Source organism: Alligator mississippiensis, chromosome 2 (assembly GCF_030867095.1).
Source record: "Alligator mississippiensis isolate rAllMis1 chromosome 2, rAllMis1, whole genome shotgun sequence".
Classification (NCBI taxonomy): Eukaryota; Metazoa; Chordata; order Crocodylia; family Alligatoridae; genus Alligator; species Alligator mississippiensis.
Window position 1 is genome coordinate 57499042 of NC_081825.1, and position 16561 is coordinate 57515602.

At 41.3% G+C, this 16561-nt stretch overlaps 1 protein-coding gene across 10 annotated transcripts in view; it reads right to left on the reverse strand.

Moving 5' to 3' along the window:
• Positions 1-16561, reverse strand: part of FRYL (FRY like transcription coactivator) — a 323785-nt gene that overhangs the window by 74244 nt on the left and 232980 nt on the right. For all 10 annotated transcript variants that reach the window (XM_059721714.1, XM_059721716.1, XM_059721717.1 and 7 more), the window contains 7 exons: positions 15671-15924; positions 14131-14271; positions 10187-10355; positions 8386-8470; positions 5092-5204; positions 891-1041; positions 468-571 (listed from right to left, as the gene is read on the reverse strand). In XM_059721714.1, coding sequence (XP_059577697.1) covers positions 468-571; positions 891-1041; positions 5092-5204; positions 8386-8470; positions 10187-10355; positions 14131-14271; positions 15671-15924 — 1017 coding nt within the window. The remainder of the gene's footprint in view (positions 1-467; positions 572-890; positions 1042-5091; positions 5205-8385; positions 8471-10186; positions 10356-14130; positions 14272-15670; positions 15925-16561) is intronic.

Sequence of the window (16561 nt, forward strand, 5' to 3'; positions counted from 1 at the left end):
AAATGGATGCAACTGCACTAAAGTTACTATATTTGCACTTGCTTACATTGGTGGCCAGATTTGTCCTAAGCATCTGCTGACAGGGCTTATTAGCATCAAATTAAAAAATGGAAATATTTCCCAAATGACAGAGTTTTTAATGGATTTTCCCCCAAATTTAACAAAGAGCACCTTTCAAGTTATTTGGAGTCAGTTTTAAACAGATTGTCACAATGACACAGAAGACTAATATTTTATATACCAAAGATTTTCGCTATGCTTTTGCTAAGATTCTTTTGATAAATGAACAAATATTAATCTTGTCCAATTTTGGGAGACAAGTTGCATCAAAGGACTCTTGCCATACTTTTCAGTTACTGTGATTTTCAAAACTAAGGTTTCAGACCTCCACATGCCTTCTTTAAAAAACAAGAAAAAAGAGAAAAGAAAAAAAAAAGAAATCAAGAATTCAATGGGAACAGAGTTACCTATAAAAATTGCATGAAGCAAAAGATGCAGATATCCTCCCCACTCCACTTTCACACTGTGGTCAACTATCAAGTCTGTCAAAAGGATCACTGCTATGTTACACCTAAGGACAAAACAACGATTTGTTAAGAGAACACAACACAACTGAATTCTACTTTTTAAATAATTGTAGGTAGCTTAAAGATGCTTTTAATTATTAATTGCTGTAAAGACTATGAAAGTCCACAAATAAAATCACAATATACTGCCCAGTCAATTTGACAAGCTTTAGACCTTCTAACTGAAAATGGTTTAAGATCATAACCTGCAGACTATGAAATCAGTAATGCAGAAAATAAAACACTAATGGTTAAAAGCTGCTTATAGAACACCTACATATACAAAAAAATTGCCATATCTGTCCATTACTGATAAATACTCACCTGTGAAGAGACATGCCTGGAGATGAAGTTTCAGGCAAATAATCCACCAGTGGTGACCAACAACCCCCAGTAGATGGGAAAGGTAAAGGCTCTCCTTGATTATGCTCCATCACTTTCAGTCGCCAATTTGAATACAGAGGCATTGAATCACCTACCAAAATAAATCTCTTATTTTTCTGTTTAGATTTCTCTAAGCAAAATATTTAATTTACTAATGGTTATTTTTACCTAATAATTAATTTAAACAACACTAATTTAAAAATGTGTTAGTATTTGAAGCTATATATTCCAGGAAGCAAAAGTGTCTAAGTACAAAAACTATTGGGATAATGTTAGAAAAAAGTACAGTTACACATCCTTCAGTAACTATGGTTCTTTAAGACGATGATAGTGTAAGTGTGCACCTGCCTTGCATAAAATCAAATTCTGTTGAGTAGTATTGTCCATTGGGGTTGTATTTCCTAATGCTCCTATAGTTTGGTAGAGTGCCAGTGATTTAGCTCCTTTGCAACGCAAAGCCCCTGTCAGCTAGGAACTCTGAAAGCAGGAGGTGAATGGTTGGATCCACAGTGATTTGAACATTTCAAACAGCCACAATTGCTATAAGGTGAGTAACTTTGGAGGGCTATAAACTAGGACTGAAAAGTAAAAAGGTTTACAACCCTCCTCTATTCCTTCAAGTCAATGTTTGCATTTACACAGAATCTTCTCTCTACTATTTATCTCAGCCCATGGTCTCCCTCTTTCTTAGACCTGAGGAAGGGCATTTCAATTTTATAGCTGGGACAATAAAACACTTCCTGAAACAGTCTGTATTAGGGTTCAGGGTACTGAAATATTTTATTCTGAATGAAACCTGCATTGATGTCCAATCTGAATTCTGAGAAATAAAACAAATTACTGACCAAGTCTCTGATATCCTAATTCATTCCTGCTATTATATAAACTAAAGGATGAAGTGTTTTCAGATCCAACAACATTCTTCAACTCTGACCCTCTTTCCATTGAGGAAACTATTTAATAAGTACAGCATGGTAGCATATCATCTGAAGTTGCAGTGGGACTGATAGATATGCCTTCTGTCCAAATAAGACAAAGCAGGGCTTTGGCTTTTTTGACCATGGGACATTCTTCCAGAAAGAAGGACTGCTGGGAACAGATGGGATCCACCTGACAAGGAGAGAGAAGAGCATCTTTGCAGACAGGCTCGCTAACTTAGTGAGGAGGGCTTTAAACTAGGTCTGCCAGGGGATAAAGACCAAAGCCCTGAGGTAAGTGGGAGACCTGGAGGAAGAGCAAGCAGGATGCAGCAAGGGGGGGGAGGGCAGGGGGGCTCTCATACTTCCTGAGAAATCAGGACAATTAACTAGTTACCTCAGGTGCTTGTACACGAATGCACGAAGCCTGGGAAACAAGCAGGAAGAACTGGAAGTCCTTGCAGTCATGGAACTATGATGTGATCAAAACAACAGACTTGGTGGGAGTCCACATGACTGGAGCACTGTCATGGATGGGTACAAACTGTTCAGGAAGAACAGGCAGGGGAGAAGAGGAGGAGGAGTTGCACTTTATGGAAAGAGAGCCATTTGATTGTTCAGACCTCCAATATGAAACTGGAGATTGACCTTAACCCAGAGTCTCTCAGCAGGCCTGAGGGGAAAGCAACAAGGGTGACATTGTAATGGGAGTCTACTACAGACCACCAGACCAGGAGGAAGTTGTGGATAAGGCTTTCTTTAAATAGCTAGCAGAAATTTCCTGATTACAGGCCCTGGTTTTCATGGGGGACTTCAATCACCCTGAAGTCTGCTGGGAGGGCAATACAGCAGTGCATAGGCAATCCAGGAAGTTTTTGGAGAATACTGGGGACAACTTCCTGGTGCAAGTGGTGAAGTGGCAAATTAGGGGTCATGCTTTTCTTGACCTGCTGCTCACAAACAGGGATGAACTGCTGGGAATTTAGTAGTAGATGGCAACTTGGGCAGCAGTGGCCATGAGATGACAGAGTTTAGTATCCTGAGGAAAGGAAGGAGGGAGAGCAGCAGAGTAAGGGCTCTGAACTTCAGAAGAGCGAACTTCGACTCACTCAGGGAACTCATGGGAAGGATCCCCTGGGACGCCAGTCTAAGGGGAACAGGAGTCTGGAAGAGCTGGCTGTACTTTGACAAGCCTTACTGAGAGTGCAGGAACAAACCATCCCAATGTGCAGGAAGACTAGCAAGAACAGCAGAAGGCCAGCTTGGCTTAGCAGGGAACCCTTCAGCAAACTAAATCACAAAAGGCTAGCTTATTAGAAGTGGAAACTTGAACAAATAACTAGGGAAGAATATAAGAGTGTTGCTCGGGCATGCATGGATGAAATCAGGAAAGCCAAAGCGCAATTGGAGTTGCAGCTAACAAAGGGATGTGAAAGGTAACAAGAAGGGTTTCTACAAGTATGTTGGTAGCAAGAGGAAGATCAGGGAAAGTGTGGGTCCTTTACTGCAGGGTTTCCCAACCACCAGGCCACAGCCGTGAAGGGTTGGCTGTCAGGCCATGGCACTAGCCCCGCTTCTGCAGACCCCCGCGATGAGGGAGGGAGTGGGGCTGCTGGGGCTGAAGCAGGCACAGGACTGAGCTGTAGTTTGTCCGGGAGGTGTAGGCAGCTCCTGCCGCTGCGTGCATTCTGGAAGGGCATGGGGGACTAGTGGGTAAGGTGCCCCTGGATTTGCACAGGGTAGGCCGGGCTGGGGCCAGTACAGTGCGGGACTGTTCCTGGGAGGAGTGCAGGACAGAGCTGCAGCTTGTCTGGGAGGCGTGGGCAGCTTCTGCCACCATGCACAGCCCATCCAGTGCTTGCCTGTTCATATGACAGCTCCCACTGCTGCTCTGACCGCTTGTCTGGGAGGGCTTGGTGGGAGGGTGGGGGGGCATGTACCCTTAGATCTGCATGGGGCAGGCAGGGTGGGTCGGGGCTGCACTCCAGGCAGGCAGCGGCAGCACTGGGAGTGGGGGTTATGGCGATGGGTGACTGCTATCCTCTTCTTATGGTCCTCCAGAGCTGCTAATGTAGTGACTGGGAATTTTTTCCACATCAGGAATAGCCAAGCACAGACTAACCACGGCACTTCCCCCAGTAGTTTATTTGGAAGGGGCAGGGAGGTGAGCAAAATGATGTCCTTTCACCCCCATCCCCTGCAGGAATCTTTGCTATGAGAGGTTCAGCATTTCATCCAGTAGCATATCTGGGTGGGGAGGAGGGAACAGGGCACTAGGAGTTGCTCCCTGGAAGCCCTAGCCATGGGGGTTGTTGCATCTGGTGTTCCCCAGCAGCAGCAGCCTGAGACAAAGCTGCTACAGCAGCAGCCGCAGCTGTTGCTTGAGTGCAAAGAGCAGGGACAGGTAAGACTGCCCTGTCCCTGGCAATGGTCTGTCTAATCCTTACTCCTCCTGCCCCAGACACAAAAGGAGCTAACTATTTCTCTGCATCTGTTTCTGAAAAACCACAACATGAATTTAGAGTTTTGGTGATAAATTATAAAATGGTAGAGCCTGATAACTGTCAAGAAAAGGGAAAATGTCTATGTGATGCAGGGCAGCATGCACACTAGAAGCAGAAGCAGTATAGCCATCTTAGCGCAATGCTGCATCTAAGTTAATAAATACATGCTGCTATATCTGACCTTATTAGGTACATCAGTGCTGCCTATACTGCTTTCAGTTCTGAAGCTTGCATGAGCAGAGCTAGTATCTCAGCATAAGTGCTGGCTTGGGCCACAATGACATATATTCAGCGTGCAAAGAGGTCACAGAACTACCAGAACTGTGATTTGCAGGGAGGATGAGAATGGTTTATTGGTGACTGGACAGGAGATTGTGGGTTAAGATGTATGAGGGCTAAGCTAGGATGTCAGATAAAAACTTTAAAATAGAATGAAATAACGCATGAACTTTAGAGCAACAGTGCATAGGTAAAGACTGGAAGGTGCCAAAGGTTCAGCAATTAGGAAGAAAATTACATAGATAGACACAACAAAACTGATGAATAACATTTCAGACATAGCCAAAAAACAGAGAAAGCAGCCTCTCTCAATTCCTCTTCTATAGAGTACCCAGTCACTCTCCCAATACTACATCTTCTGCAACCTTTATCTAACAGATTCTAATACTTTATTTGTGAAAATTCCAGACTATATTCAGTTAAAGATTTATTAAAAATTACTTTTTTCCTCTTCGTATGATCCTCCAGAGCTGCTACTGTACCGAGATTCTAGCCTGTGATGCTGGCGGTTCAGATTACTGTTCAATCCACTGTAGATGTCTAGATGTACATAGCTGCAGGAATGAACACACTAGTGCTAGTAACAGGCATATTTATGGTAAAATGATTTAGCTATTCAGTGCTTTAGTGTAAGATAGCTCATTTCAAGGTAACTATATATAATGCAAAAGAATTTCTCAGCAAAGACCATTCATAAAAAAATATTTCATGTAGTAGCAAATTAAACTTCGTCCCTCTACTAAATCTGTCAGGAACTGATTCCACATTGCAGTAATGCCAGTTTAGGCATCTCAACCAGTCAGTCCACTGTGAAAATATATTCTGTCAGAACAACTGCATTAATATGTAGCTGAATACGATGTTTATGTAATGTGCATAATCAATAATACATACATAATAAATTATGCTTTTGTAGTAACACCATAAGCACTTACTGACTTTCTTAAATGTTAATATTAGATCTTATTGGTCAAAGGTAAATATTAACTGAAGTAAAACCAAGGTTAATCATTTCAAAGGAAATGAGAGAGTTATGACTTCAGAGTTTAATAGACATTTTGCAAATCCCAATGAGCTTACTCAAGCTGATCTTACTCTTCACTAAAACAGTGAAGTCAATATTGACTTTTAGTGAAGAGCAAGATCAGCTTGAATTAGCACACCTATTCATGACAAAAATCCTCATTTCCACTTCATACTGTAGAGAAGGGCTGCATGATGAACTCTAAAAGCACAATTTCCAAAGACAGGAAGACTCCATTGGCACCAGCACTTAGGCTACTTTCAAAGGACCCAGCACTCCATATGCCCCAAAGGGCCATATCATGGACCAGATCACAGAAAGCACCACTGTAGATACCTGGATAATGTATCTGATAATGTAGCTGAGAAAGGCTGTGAGAGTTTAGCCAGACCTTCTGAACTGTTCAAGTTACCTTGAAGATCTCTACATCCCACAGGGCAGCAGGGCAAGAGAGTATCTACAAGCCATCTTTTATTTCCCCCTTCTTTGTGGATTTCGAGTTTGGTGCTGCACCTCTTAAAGGCACAATTCAGAATATTACAATTAACGTCTTCCCTAAAAATAGCTGTAAATCATGAAGAAAGTTATACCTGTATGAGTATTAGCATTCTGGAATAAGAGGGTCCACACAGGAACTTATACTAGTATACATAAATAGTTAAAATTCTTACAGAACAGGGGTTGGCAACACTTTTAGCTGAAGTGTCGAAAAAACTTCAACATCTACTTTGTAAGGTGCCATAGTGCTGGCATGCTAGAAAAACACAACTGGGGTTAGGGGTAGGTGGCAGGACACACTGAATATTAATATAGTTAATAATCATACATGTTGGGGGGGGTTGTTTTGTTTGTTTGTTTTTACAGTAAATACCAGCTTTTCTAAAAATTCTAAAGCTGGTGACAATAATATAAAATAATAAATAAAACAAAACTTCATACACTACCTTTGCTGTTGTGTATTCTTTTTTTTTGTTAAGCATGTTGTGATGAAAGAGAGAAAGAAGAAAAAAAACAGGACAGAGAAAATGGAGAGAGAGAAAGAAGGAAAGAGAAAGGAAAAACAAAAAAGAGAAAGAAGAAAGAGAAAAGGAGGAGGGAGAACGAACCAGACACACATGAACACACACGGAGAGCCAGACACACTGAGAACCACACATGCACACAGAGAACCACACATGCACGCACACAGAGAACCAAACATGTGCACAGTAGAACCACATGTGTGCAAACAGAACCAGACACACGTGCATACACATGCCCAGAACCAGACACACAGATGCACATGCACACAGAAAACCAGACGCACAGAACCAGACACACGCGTGCAACCAGGCTGCTGGGCTGCAGGACAAAGACTGACCTGATGATGTCCTGGGCCCGCCACAGCCCTTGTGCTTCTCTGGGGAGCTGGCCCTTGGCTACAGTGGGAAGGAGGCAGCGCAACAGGCTGGGAGGAGGGGAGTGGGGGCTGCACAATCCTGGCCTCGCTACTCTCACCTCAGACTCTTCTCAGCCAAGTGGCTCCGATGCCGCTGCAGCAAGGAGCCGAGTCGATAGTGCTGCTCCCTGCCTCCCAAGCTGCGGCTGCCCCTGGTATGGCAGGGCTGGTGGCCCCCCATCCCACAGCGCCCTCCTGTTCTCCCCACCCTTTGCTTCCCCAAGTGCAGGCACATCCCTCCCTGGCAGCCTGAGGGAGGATGCATCAGGGCAGCCCAGGCAGAGTTATAGTAGGTGCTGCTAGGCAGGAGGAGGCGGGGGTGTTTGGAGCCTGGCTCGCTGGCAGTGGTACAGCGAGAACTGCAGAAGGGGCTTCTCCCCTGCCCCTAATAGTAGCTCCTCCTGAGGGCTCCTCAGGCAGCATCTCCTCCTGAGTCTAAACAGCCCAGAGCAGCAACTTAAAAAAAATAAATAAATAAATTTTTAACAATTTCCCTGGCACACCTCCGGGTGTGCCAAAGAAAATATCTCCACATGCCACTAATTGGCATACATGCTGGGGGCTGCCTATCCCTGTTATACAATAAGAGTTCATACTCTCTTACTTATTACTGGTAAACAAACTGGTTTAATTATTCCAGTATAATTAGGCTGGTAAAGTTCCTGTGCAGACACCCTTAAAAATGCCACGTACTCTATCACATTGACAGCGTAGTAGCATTATTTTAAGAGCTTTCGTCGATCTCAACAGAAGTGCCACACAAAACTAGTCCTAGTATTCTAAATACGAAAATACAATAGAGATCAATAAGTTATATACTGCTGATCCAATAAAACAATCAGAAAAGTGATTTGCACATGTGATGTTTGACTGCAAATCTAATATTGTACACTGCAAACTTAAGGGTATGTCTATACTGCAGTTAAGGTGTGACTATCACAAAGATAAACACGTATAAGCCTAGCTTTAACCGATCTAGATTAGGCAATAACTACGTAGCCACAACTGTATGAAGACTGGTAATCACCACAACACTTATTCAGCTTTTCAGGTGGGTTTTGCAGCCAGTATTGAATTTCATGCTCTCATGGCTGTCTTGTTGATGGCTCCTGAGTCAACCAGTTAAAAACTGAATACAGGCACGTCTACGTAAGATGCAGTCACACCTTACTTGCAATGTAGACACAGTACAAATCATCCGGATGCAGTTTAGTTGCATTAGTTACCAGGTTAGTTGCAATAGTAATCTAGGTATTTTTGCTTTAATACTTACTTCTCCTCAATACTGTCTTTAGCATGCTTATTCTCAGGATTGCTATCTGTGGGAGCTACCATTGTATTGCTACTGGAAGTGGTACCTGTAAATTAAGGACAAGGAGAAAAAAGTTAAGAGTAACTTGAAAGGGGAAGTCCCTTCCCTCCAAACACAAACAAAACAATACAAAAACAACCTTAAGCAATGCATAAGGATTGTTGTAAATTAATTTATCTGCAAATCCTGGGTCTATATTTTCTTTGAACTGGGCCCCTGGCACACGTTCAGTTAAAGGCACCATGAGATCTGACCCCTGATCCCAACTTGGGGAAGGGGCAGAGCTAATTTGTGGTACTGAAAAGATTGCTCTCCTCCCTTCCCCCCCACTGCTCTCTTGCATACATCTCTAAAATGTAGGTTTCAGTGGGATCTGCCTCAACAGTTAGTTCAGCATGTAACGAATTAGAACAGAAAAAACTTAAACCTGTACTGAGGCTGCTATAAATTATTTCTTGTTAGGATGAACCTGAAGTCTGTCTATTAAATATGGAACTTTACTGAAAAGAAATTTGGAACCTTAGTACAGCTGCTTCTGCCATTCCCTGTACAATGAAGCATGTCAAATTTTAAATTGTGTGCAATGTGTTAACTTTCCCTCCACAAACCTTTTCACTGTTTCAGGAACAAATGTTTATAAGTTATTATTATTATTTAATGCTATATGTATGTTAGGTGCTTTACAGATAGACAAGATGACATGCGTGAGATTATGTGCTGAACCTCAGAGAGGCAAAGCACAGAATTTATTCACTGTTCAGAGTAAAGAGAAGTAGCTATTATGGTTGCCCAGGCTGCTCTGAAGAGCTCTCTTCCACAGAGCTCAGTGTAAACCAGGATTGTGCAGGTAGCATTTAAGTGTCCTTTTAAATCTTCAGATTCTTTTTTGTTGGATTCAAGAGGAGTAAGTCCCTAGTCCCATTGGCCCCACTTTAATTTAATTTGCCTATGTGCCCATGCCAATAAATTACCAACTTAAAATAAATCTATATAAGCTTATGTAAGAATTCCTGCATGTTCAACTTATTAAAAAAGAAAAAGAGAGCAAATATTGAGTGTAGACAAGACCCAGCAGACAAGATGCATGCAAAATTGATGTGTGTTAAATCAGTAATCTTTTAAAGTCAATCTTCTATTCTTTAACTTTAGTGAGAACTTCAGGTGCACAAAAATGGCAAGGTAATAAAATTTATTTTTAATTAGAGACTATATTTTGTATCTATTGTGGAATCAGAAAAAATAAATGCCTTAAACTTTGATCATACGAGTTATAAGATGACCATAACAGCTTTGTGGGGAATTGTTGGCTCTGCATATTAGAGCAGATAAGGGAAAGTGCTTGTTCTTTGTAACTCCCCTGCAACTGCTTCGCTCACCACTGCCTTGAAGATAGCAGAAAAAAAAGTAGGTGCTTGATCTCCCTGAGAAAACAGAGTGCTTGCTAATTATCTTTGACTGTTTTCTCTGAGAATTTTTTTTTGGCAATCATGTCCTGTGTAACAGTCTGTTTTTAAAAGCTTATATAAACTGCATGATTCTGTTTTGGAGGCGGAGACCTCCTTGTATTGCTGGTGAGTCCGTGTACTCTGAGCTCTCCCCCACGGTACTGTGGATCTGAATAAAGCTTCTACTGACCTGACCCCAAAATCTACACATGTTTTTCCATGACACTATGTACACCCCTTTGTATTTGGGGTAACTAACTCACAATTATATATTAACCTCTGAAACACAGTAATAACCCAGTAAAATTAATTTTTACCTGAAGTGACAGAAGGAATTTTGTAACTGGAAGTGATGCGGTAATATGGTGGATTATCCATATGAGTGACTCCAGAGCTGACTGGATCCGTAAGCTGTAGTTCACTCACCAGTTCTTCCAATAACTGCATTGTTTTATCTCTACCCAAATAAACAATTACTTTCTTTACCTGCAATTAAAGAATGAAAGGCAAATTTAAATGTCTTATTTTAGTAACTTATGTTTAAAAACAGGGAAAAAAAAATACTATGAGAGGCACACCATAAGCCTTTCCCTTTAGAAACACACCATCTATTTCTTATTGTAAGGGAAGACTTGCATAACCCATTCTAGTTTAATAATACAGGCAAGAGCTATCTAAGCAGTTCTAGATTATTAACTGCAATAAATATTAGAACTATGACACAGAGATAAGATGCTTTACTGAAATTTCATAAACGTAAAAAAAAAATCTAATGTCTTTACTTGCAAGATATTGGTTTATTAATACAAACATGTTTAAAGTTTTATATAATTGGATTTTTCACCATTTTTGCCAGAGTTTATATTTTTCTAATTCATTTTAAATGGAATATGAAAACACATGGTTTTTAACCAATTTCACTTTCAGGTTCTCCTGATTAAATAGAACAAGTATAAAGTGGTAGATGGATGGAGTAGACAACCTTCTGTGCCTTTTCTACCCCTATGACCCCAATGACATTATGATCCATACAGTAAATTAATAATTTCTTAAGATCATAGAAAAGCAGGGCTGGAAGGACTTTATGGGGTCCCCTAGTCCAGCCCACTGCTCAAGGCAGGAACATTCCCGACTAAGCCATCCCAGCCAAGTGTCTGTCTAACTGGCTCTTGACAATATCCAGAGATGGAGATTTCAAAACTTTTCTAGGTAGCTGGATTCAATGCTTGACCACTCTCCTAGTCAGAAAGTGTTTCCTAATCTCCAACCTAAATTTCCTCTGCTGGAATTTGAAGCCATTGCTCCTAAGTCTGTTCTCTACAGTCACAGAAAAAGCCCATCTTTTCTCTGCTAAAAGCTCCTAACCACTTTTGTCACTCTGTGCTGCATTCTTACCAATCTGTTCACATCCTTCCTGAAGTGGAAGACACAAAACTGGACACAGTACTCCAGATGAGGCCTCACCTGTACTGAATAGCACAGAAGAATCACTTCCCTTGATTTGCAAGACCCTCCTGTTAATACCCAGTATACTGTGGGCTTTTCTTTTTTTTTTTTCTTTTTTTTGAGAACAAGAACAAACTTTTGGCTCATATTCAGCACTGTCCTTCTCTGAAGTACTACAGCCTAGCCCGTCATTCCCCATCTGTATTTGTGCATTCAGATATCCAATCCCAAGTGCAGGACTTTGTACTTGTCTTTGTTGAATCTCATCTGACTGACTGCAGACTCCAACCTATCTAGGTCATTCTGAATCCTAGCCCAGCCCTGTAGAGTGTTTGCAACTCCACCCAATTTGGAGTCATCCACAAATCTATTAAGCATGTACTCAGTTCTATGGTCCAAATCACAAAGATATTAAACAATACTGAACTCAGGACAGACCCTGGACAACCCACTTGATGTCTCCTCCCAGCCACAAATCGAGCCATTGATGACTACTCGTTGAGCACATGATCCAACTAGTTATGTACCCACCTTACAATACTTTCATCTAGTCTGTATATCATTAGCCCCTTAATGAGAATGTCATGGGAGACCATGTCAAAAGCTTTACTGAAGTGAAGGTATATCATGTCTACTGTTCTCCTTCATCCACAGAGCCTGTCCGCTCATGATAGAAGGAAATCAGGTAGGTCAGACATGACATGATCTTGGTGAATCTGTGGTGGTTCTTCCTGATCACTTTGTTCTCCTCTAGGTGCTACACAACAGATTCCTTGAGAACCTGCTCCATAATCTTGCCAGGTATTGAGGTCAGACTGACAGGTCTGTAATTCCACAGATCTATGATTCTATCCTCCTTACCTTTCTTAAAAATGGGCACTATATTTGCCTTTTTCCAATCATAGGGCATCTCACCCAACTCTCCATGAGTTCTCAAATAGGATAGCCAATGGCTGTGAAATTACATCAGTCAATTCCTTTAGTAACTTGGGGTGAATCCCAACTGGCCCTGCTGCTGACTTGTTACATTGGGACAGCTTGCTTCTGCACCCTTAATATGGCCTCTTTAAAGTGCAGCCAGCACTCCTGGGCTCCTTTTCCCTTCAGATTTGCTTCCCAGGGGAATTTGCCCACCAGTTCCCTGAGTTTATTAAATCTATTTTTCTGAAGTCCACTACCTTTATGCTACTGGTCTCCCTCCTTCCTCTTCTTAGGATCTTGAACTCTGTGTCATGTCAGGGTCCCTGTCACCCAGGTTACCTTCCACATTCACATTCTTAATTACTTCCTCCTTGCTTGTGAGCAGCAAGTCAAGAGCTTCTCCCCAGTTGCCTTCTCTATCATCTGCATCAAAAAGTCATCTCCAATACATTCTAAGAATCTGCCTACCTGTCCTTCTTGAACAAGTTGTGCCCATCCATGACAGCACTTCAGTCATGTGAACTTTCCCACCATACCTCTGTAATCCCAATAACATCATAATTCTGTGATTGTATGAGAACTTCCAAGTATTCCTATTTAGTCCCCAGGCTTCTCACATTAGTATATAAACATTTCAGGTATCTAACTGATTGTTCTATCTTCTTCCTGAGAACAGTGCTAAGGCTTCCACCATTGCTTCCCCTTACTAAGTTTTATCCGGGTCTTCTAACTCTTTACTTAACTCTTGGCTTTTCTACCATCCCTCAGTGAACCCAGTTTAAAACCTCCCTCACTAGATTAGGAAACCTGTACATGAAGACACTCTTCCTTCTCATTTGTTCCTGATTTGTTCCTCATTTGTTCACCTGATAATCCCTGGCTGACATGGTTCATTCAAGGATATTACCACCCACAGCACTACAGAGCAGGTGTTCCCTAGGAAGTCTTAAAACACATAAATGCCAAAGTTGGTATAGAGCCATCTCCAGGATGAGGCTATAACTAATTTAACTATGTCCTCCATGGCTTTCCTTCTTAGGACATGTAAAAGAAACTGGGTATAAATGAAACTGACCTAAATTTTTGTTGAACAAAACATTGTATTTATTGTTGCCAAAATTACAAGACATTTTCCCTTTGAAACTGTGACAAGAAGGATCAATCTAGACTGATCAAGGGAAAAATGACTGCATTACTTTTTGATAACAGACTACAGGTATTATCATTATCACAGGCCAACTAGGTAAAATTCAAAAGAAAAAAAATCAAATTACATATAAGCAAAAGTTTACTACCATCACATTAAGCCAAAAGGCAGAGAGATGTGAAGAATGGGAACAGATACTATAGTTGCTTGCTAGCTTTGTATCTACACATGTGAACATATACTGAAAAGTAAAAACATTTTGCAGTTCTCAAGTGTCATGCTGCAATTCACTAGGGATGGACAACCTGTGTCATGTGTGTCATTTATGGCAGAAGGAACCACTGAGTGGTATGCAAGGCTTGGGCTGGTAGGAATGTTATCTTTAACATGGCAGCTGTGCCAGCTCCCTTTGCTACAGCAGGGGCAGCTCAGCTATAGAAGCTGGGCAGCCCTGCACTCTTTAGTGTATGGTGGGAAGGGGTTAAACAGAATCACAACATCCTCCCACCACCCTCCAGTATTTTTGTCATGCAAGGCACAGCACCTTACCCTGTAGTAAAGGGGAAGCAAACAAGGCACCAGGGAGCACCCATGGGAACCCACCTTGTGGGTCTGCTGCAGCTAGCTGTAGAGCTGGCAGCAGGATCAGACTGGCCTATTTAGTAATCTTCAATGAAGAGTTGCTACACATCAAATCAAAATTTAAAAGTAAGGGTATGATGGAGAACTGCAGTATCAAACACTTACATAAGGCAAGAGACTTGGCTCACTATTCACTCCACAGATGCTGATCAAAAAGTGCAGAATTATTTTCAGATTCTTTGGCCAGCTGTCTGCTAGAGTAGTCCAGACATTTTCTATCTCTGACCATGCCACTTCATCACCATACTAGAAAAAAAAATTAGGATATCCTTATGTAAATTCTGATAACAATACCACAATAACTACAGATTAAGGATCTTCCACTGACTAAATCAAGCAGAAGGTAGGAAAGGGTGGCACCTTGGAGACTTAACTAGTTCACAGAGGCAGCAGTGGTGGTGGCAGTAGGGCAAGCAGCTGCAGACCAGGTGGCATCTCACTGCCATGGCAGCAGGCCAAGAGGCAGAAGGACAAGCTAGGGCTGCATGGGCACAGTCCTCCCTTGCTCCTCCTCCCTTCCCAACCCTGCTGCTAATGGCCATGTCCACAGGGGTCCTAGGGCCTTGGCAACTCATGCTCACCCCTGACCACAACCAATGAACTCCCTGGTACACTGGTAGCTTAGCAGGCCACATGGAATGGCTCTGTATGTTTGCTTAGCCGTTGTCATACACCAAAGCTTCCATGTGTGCTCCTTCTTTTTAATACATTCCTCATGTTTATTGGAGGATCACTACAGCAAGCAAAGTAACAAGTTGTGTACAAAACATGCCTGCCAGCTATTCAAATTTGACTGGAACTTTTCTGAGTTTAACCAACGCATTCCATCTACTGACAGTCCTGACCAATGTTGCGGAGACTCGTGGCTGCCAAGTTTCAGAGATATTTAATTGTGAAATGCAACCTCTCCCTACTAAGAGCTAGTAATGCTAGAACTCACTCTTACCTTCACCTTATCCCTGTTGAGTCTGCTGTAATAGGAAAAACAACCGATACCAGGAAAGTGGACAGATAGCCAGTGGACAGATAACTACCAGCAACAGGATCTACAAATCTACCTTACTTAATGTTTCAGAGATTAGAAGAGATAGGAGAGGAAAGATCCCCTCCACCAACATTCATAGAACCTAGTGTTTCTGGAGAAGGGGACAGATGCAGTCTGGGATGCAGTCAGTTTACTTGAAGGTCAGAAGGGAAAGAATGACTGAGGAGAAAATACAGCAAGAGAGGACACAAACAACAAAAAACCTCACACAATCTGGAGAAACCAACCTGGTTTTCAATATTTTTATAATTATAATTATATGAACGGATCATCTGTTTACCTAGAAAGCTACACTTTGGGACAGCAGTTTGGAACCACAGATCATTGAGATAGTCCAATTTAAAACAACCTTGCATGCAATGAACTTCATTTAATATTCCTCAGAACACACACAAAAGCTTTTTTCTAGACACCTGTTTATTTGGAGAACTGGTTTTTGAAAATGATTTTTGCATAAACAAAGGAAGAATTTTCTGCTACCTAAGGCAGCTTGCCAATTAAAACTAATTGGTATCAAGCGCCCTACAGAGTATCTCCTCCGACTTGATTTAACAACCCAGTGAAGCAAATAATATGGAACACTATATGATTGATGTTTACCTTTGCTGTCATATACATCAGATTATTTAAAACCATAGCAGTAGCCTGTGGTGATCCCCAGCCTTCTCCTCGTAGCCAGCGTCTGCTGTTCACCATTAGCTCTCTGTCTTTCAAGGAATCATCTTCATCTTGTCGTCGGATTGTTGGCAAGGGTTTCAAATCTACCAACTCAATGTTGTTCATCCATGGTAGCAAATAATGTAGCATCACCTGTCTTCCTGCAGGGTGTGCTGTTTGAATTCGCTGGCTTACCTCTGTCATTTAAAGTAAATTGCATATATAAAAATGCAAATCTGTAAATATTACTAGAAATGTTTCTGTATGACATATTTATAGTTTCAGTAATTCACCCTAAACTTTTGTTTAAACAACTAGAACAACTTTTTCCCAATAATCCTAATAAAAGCAATGGGTTTCAATTAAATGGATTCTTTGCTACACAAAATTACATTTTAAAGGTCAAATACTGCGGATAATAAGTTTCCATTTTAAACTGTAGTAAAATGTTCTTTGTTAAATAAATGTGTGTTAATTAAAAATAAACAGAAAACCAATTTAAATGTGTTGTTTTCATATTAGTAAATTAAAAAGAAATAAGGAAAACAGTTTTGTCATTGTTTTTTCATTTTATAACTGACAAAGTTTGTTAAACTAAGAGGAACTTCTTAGTATCTCTAAAATTGGCACGGGTCTCGAGTCTGTAGAGGCTTACACATATACTTGAAATCAGCAGGTGAAATCCTGGCCCCCTTAAGTCAATGGCAAAACTCCCATTGACTTCAAGAGGGCCAAGATTTTACCTAATATGTAAAATTAAGCATGTGCATTAATCTTTCCAGGATTAGTGCTTTAACAAATACATGTGACTTCATGATTCCATCAGTTCAAAGA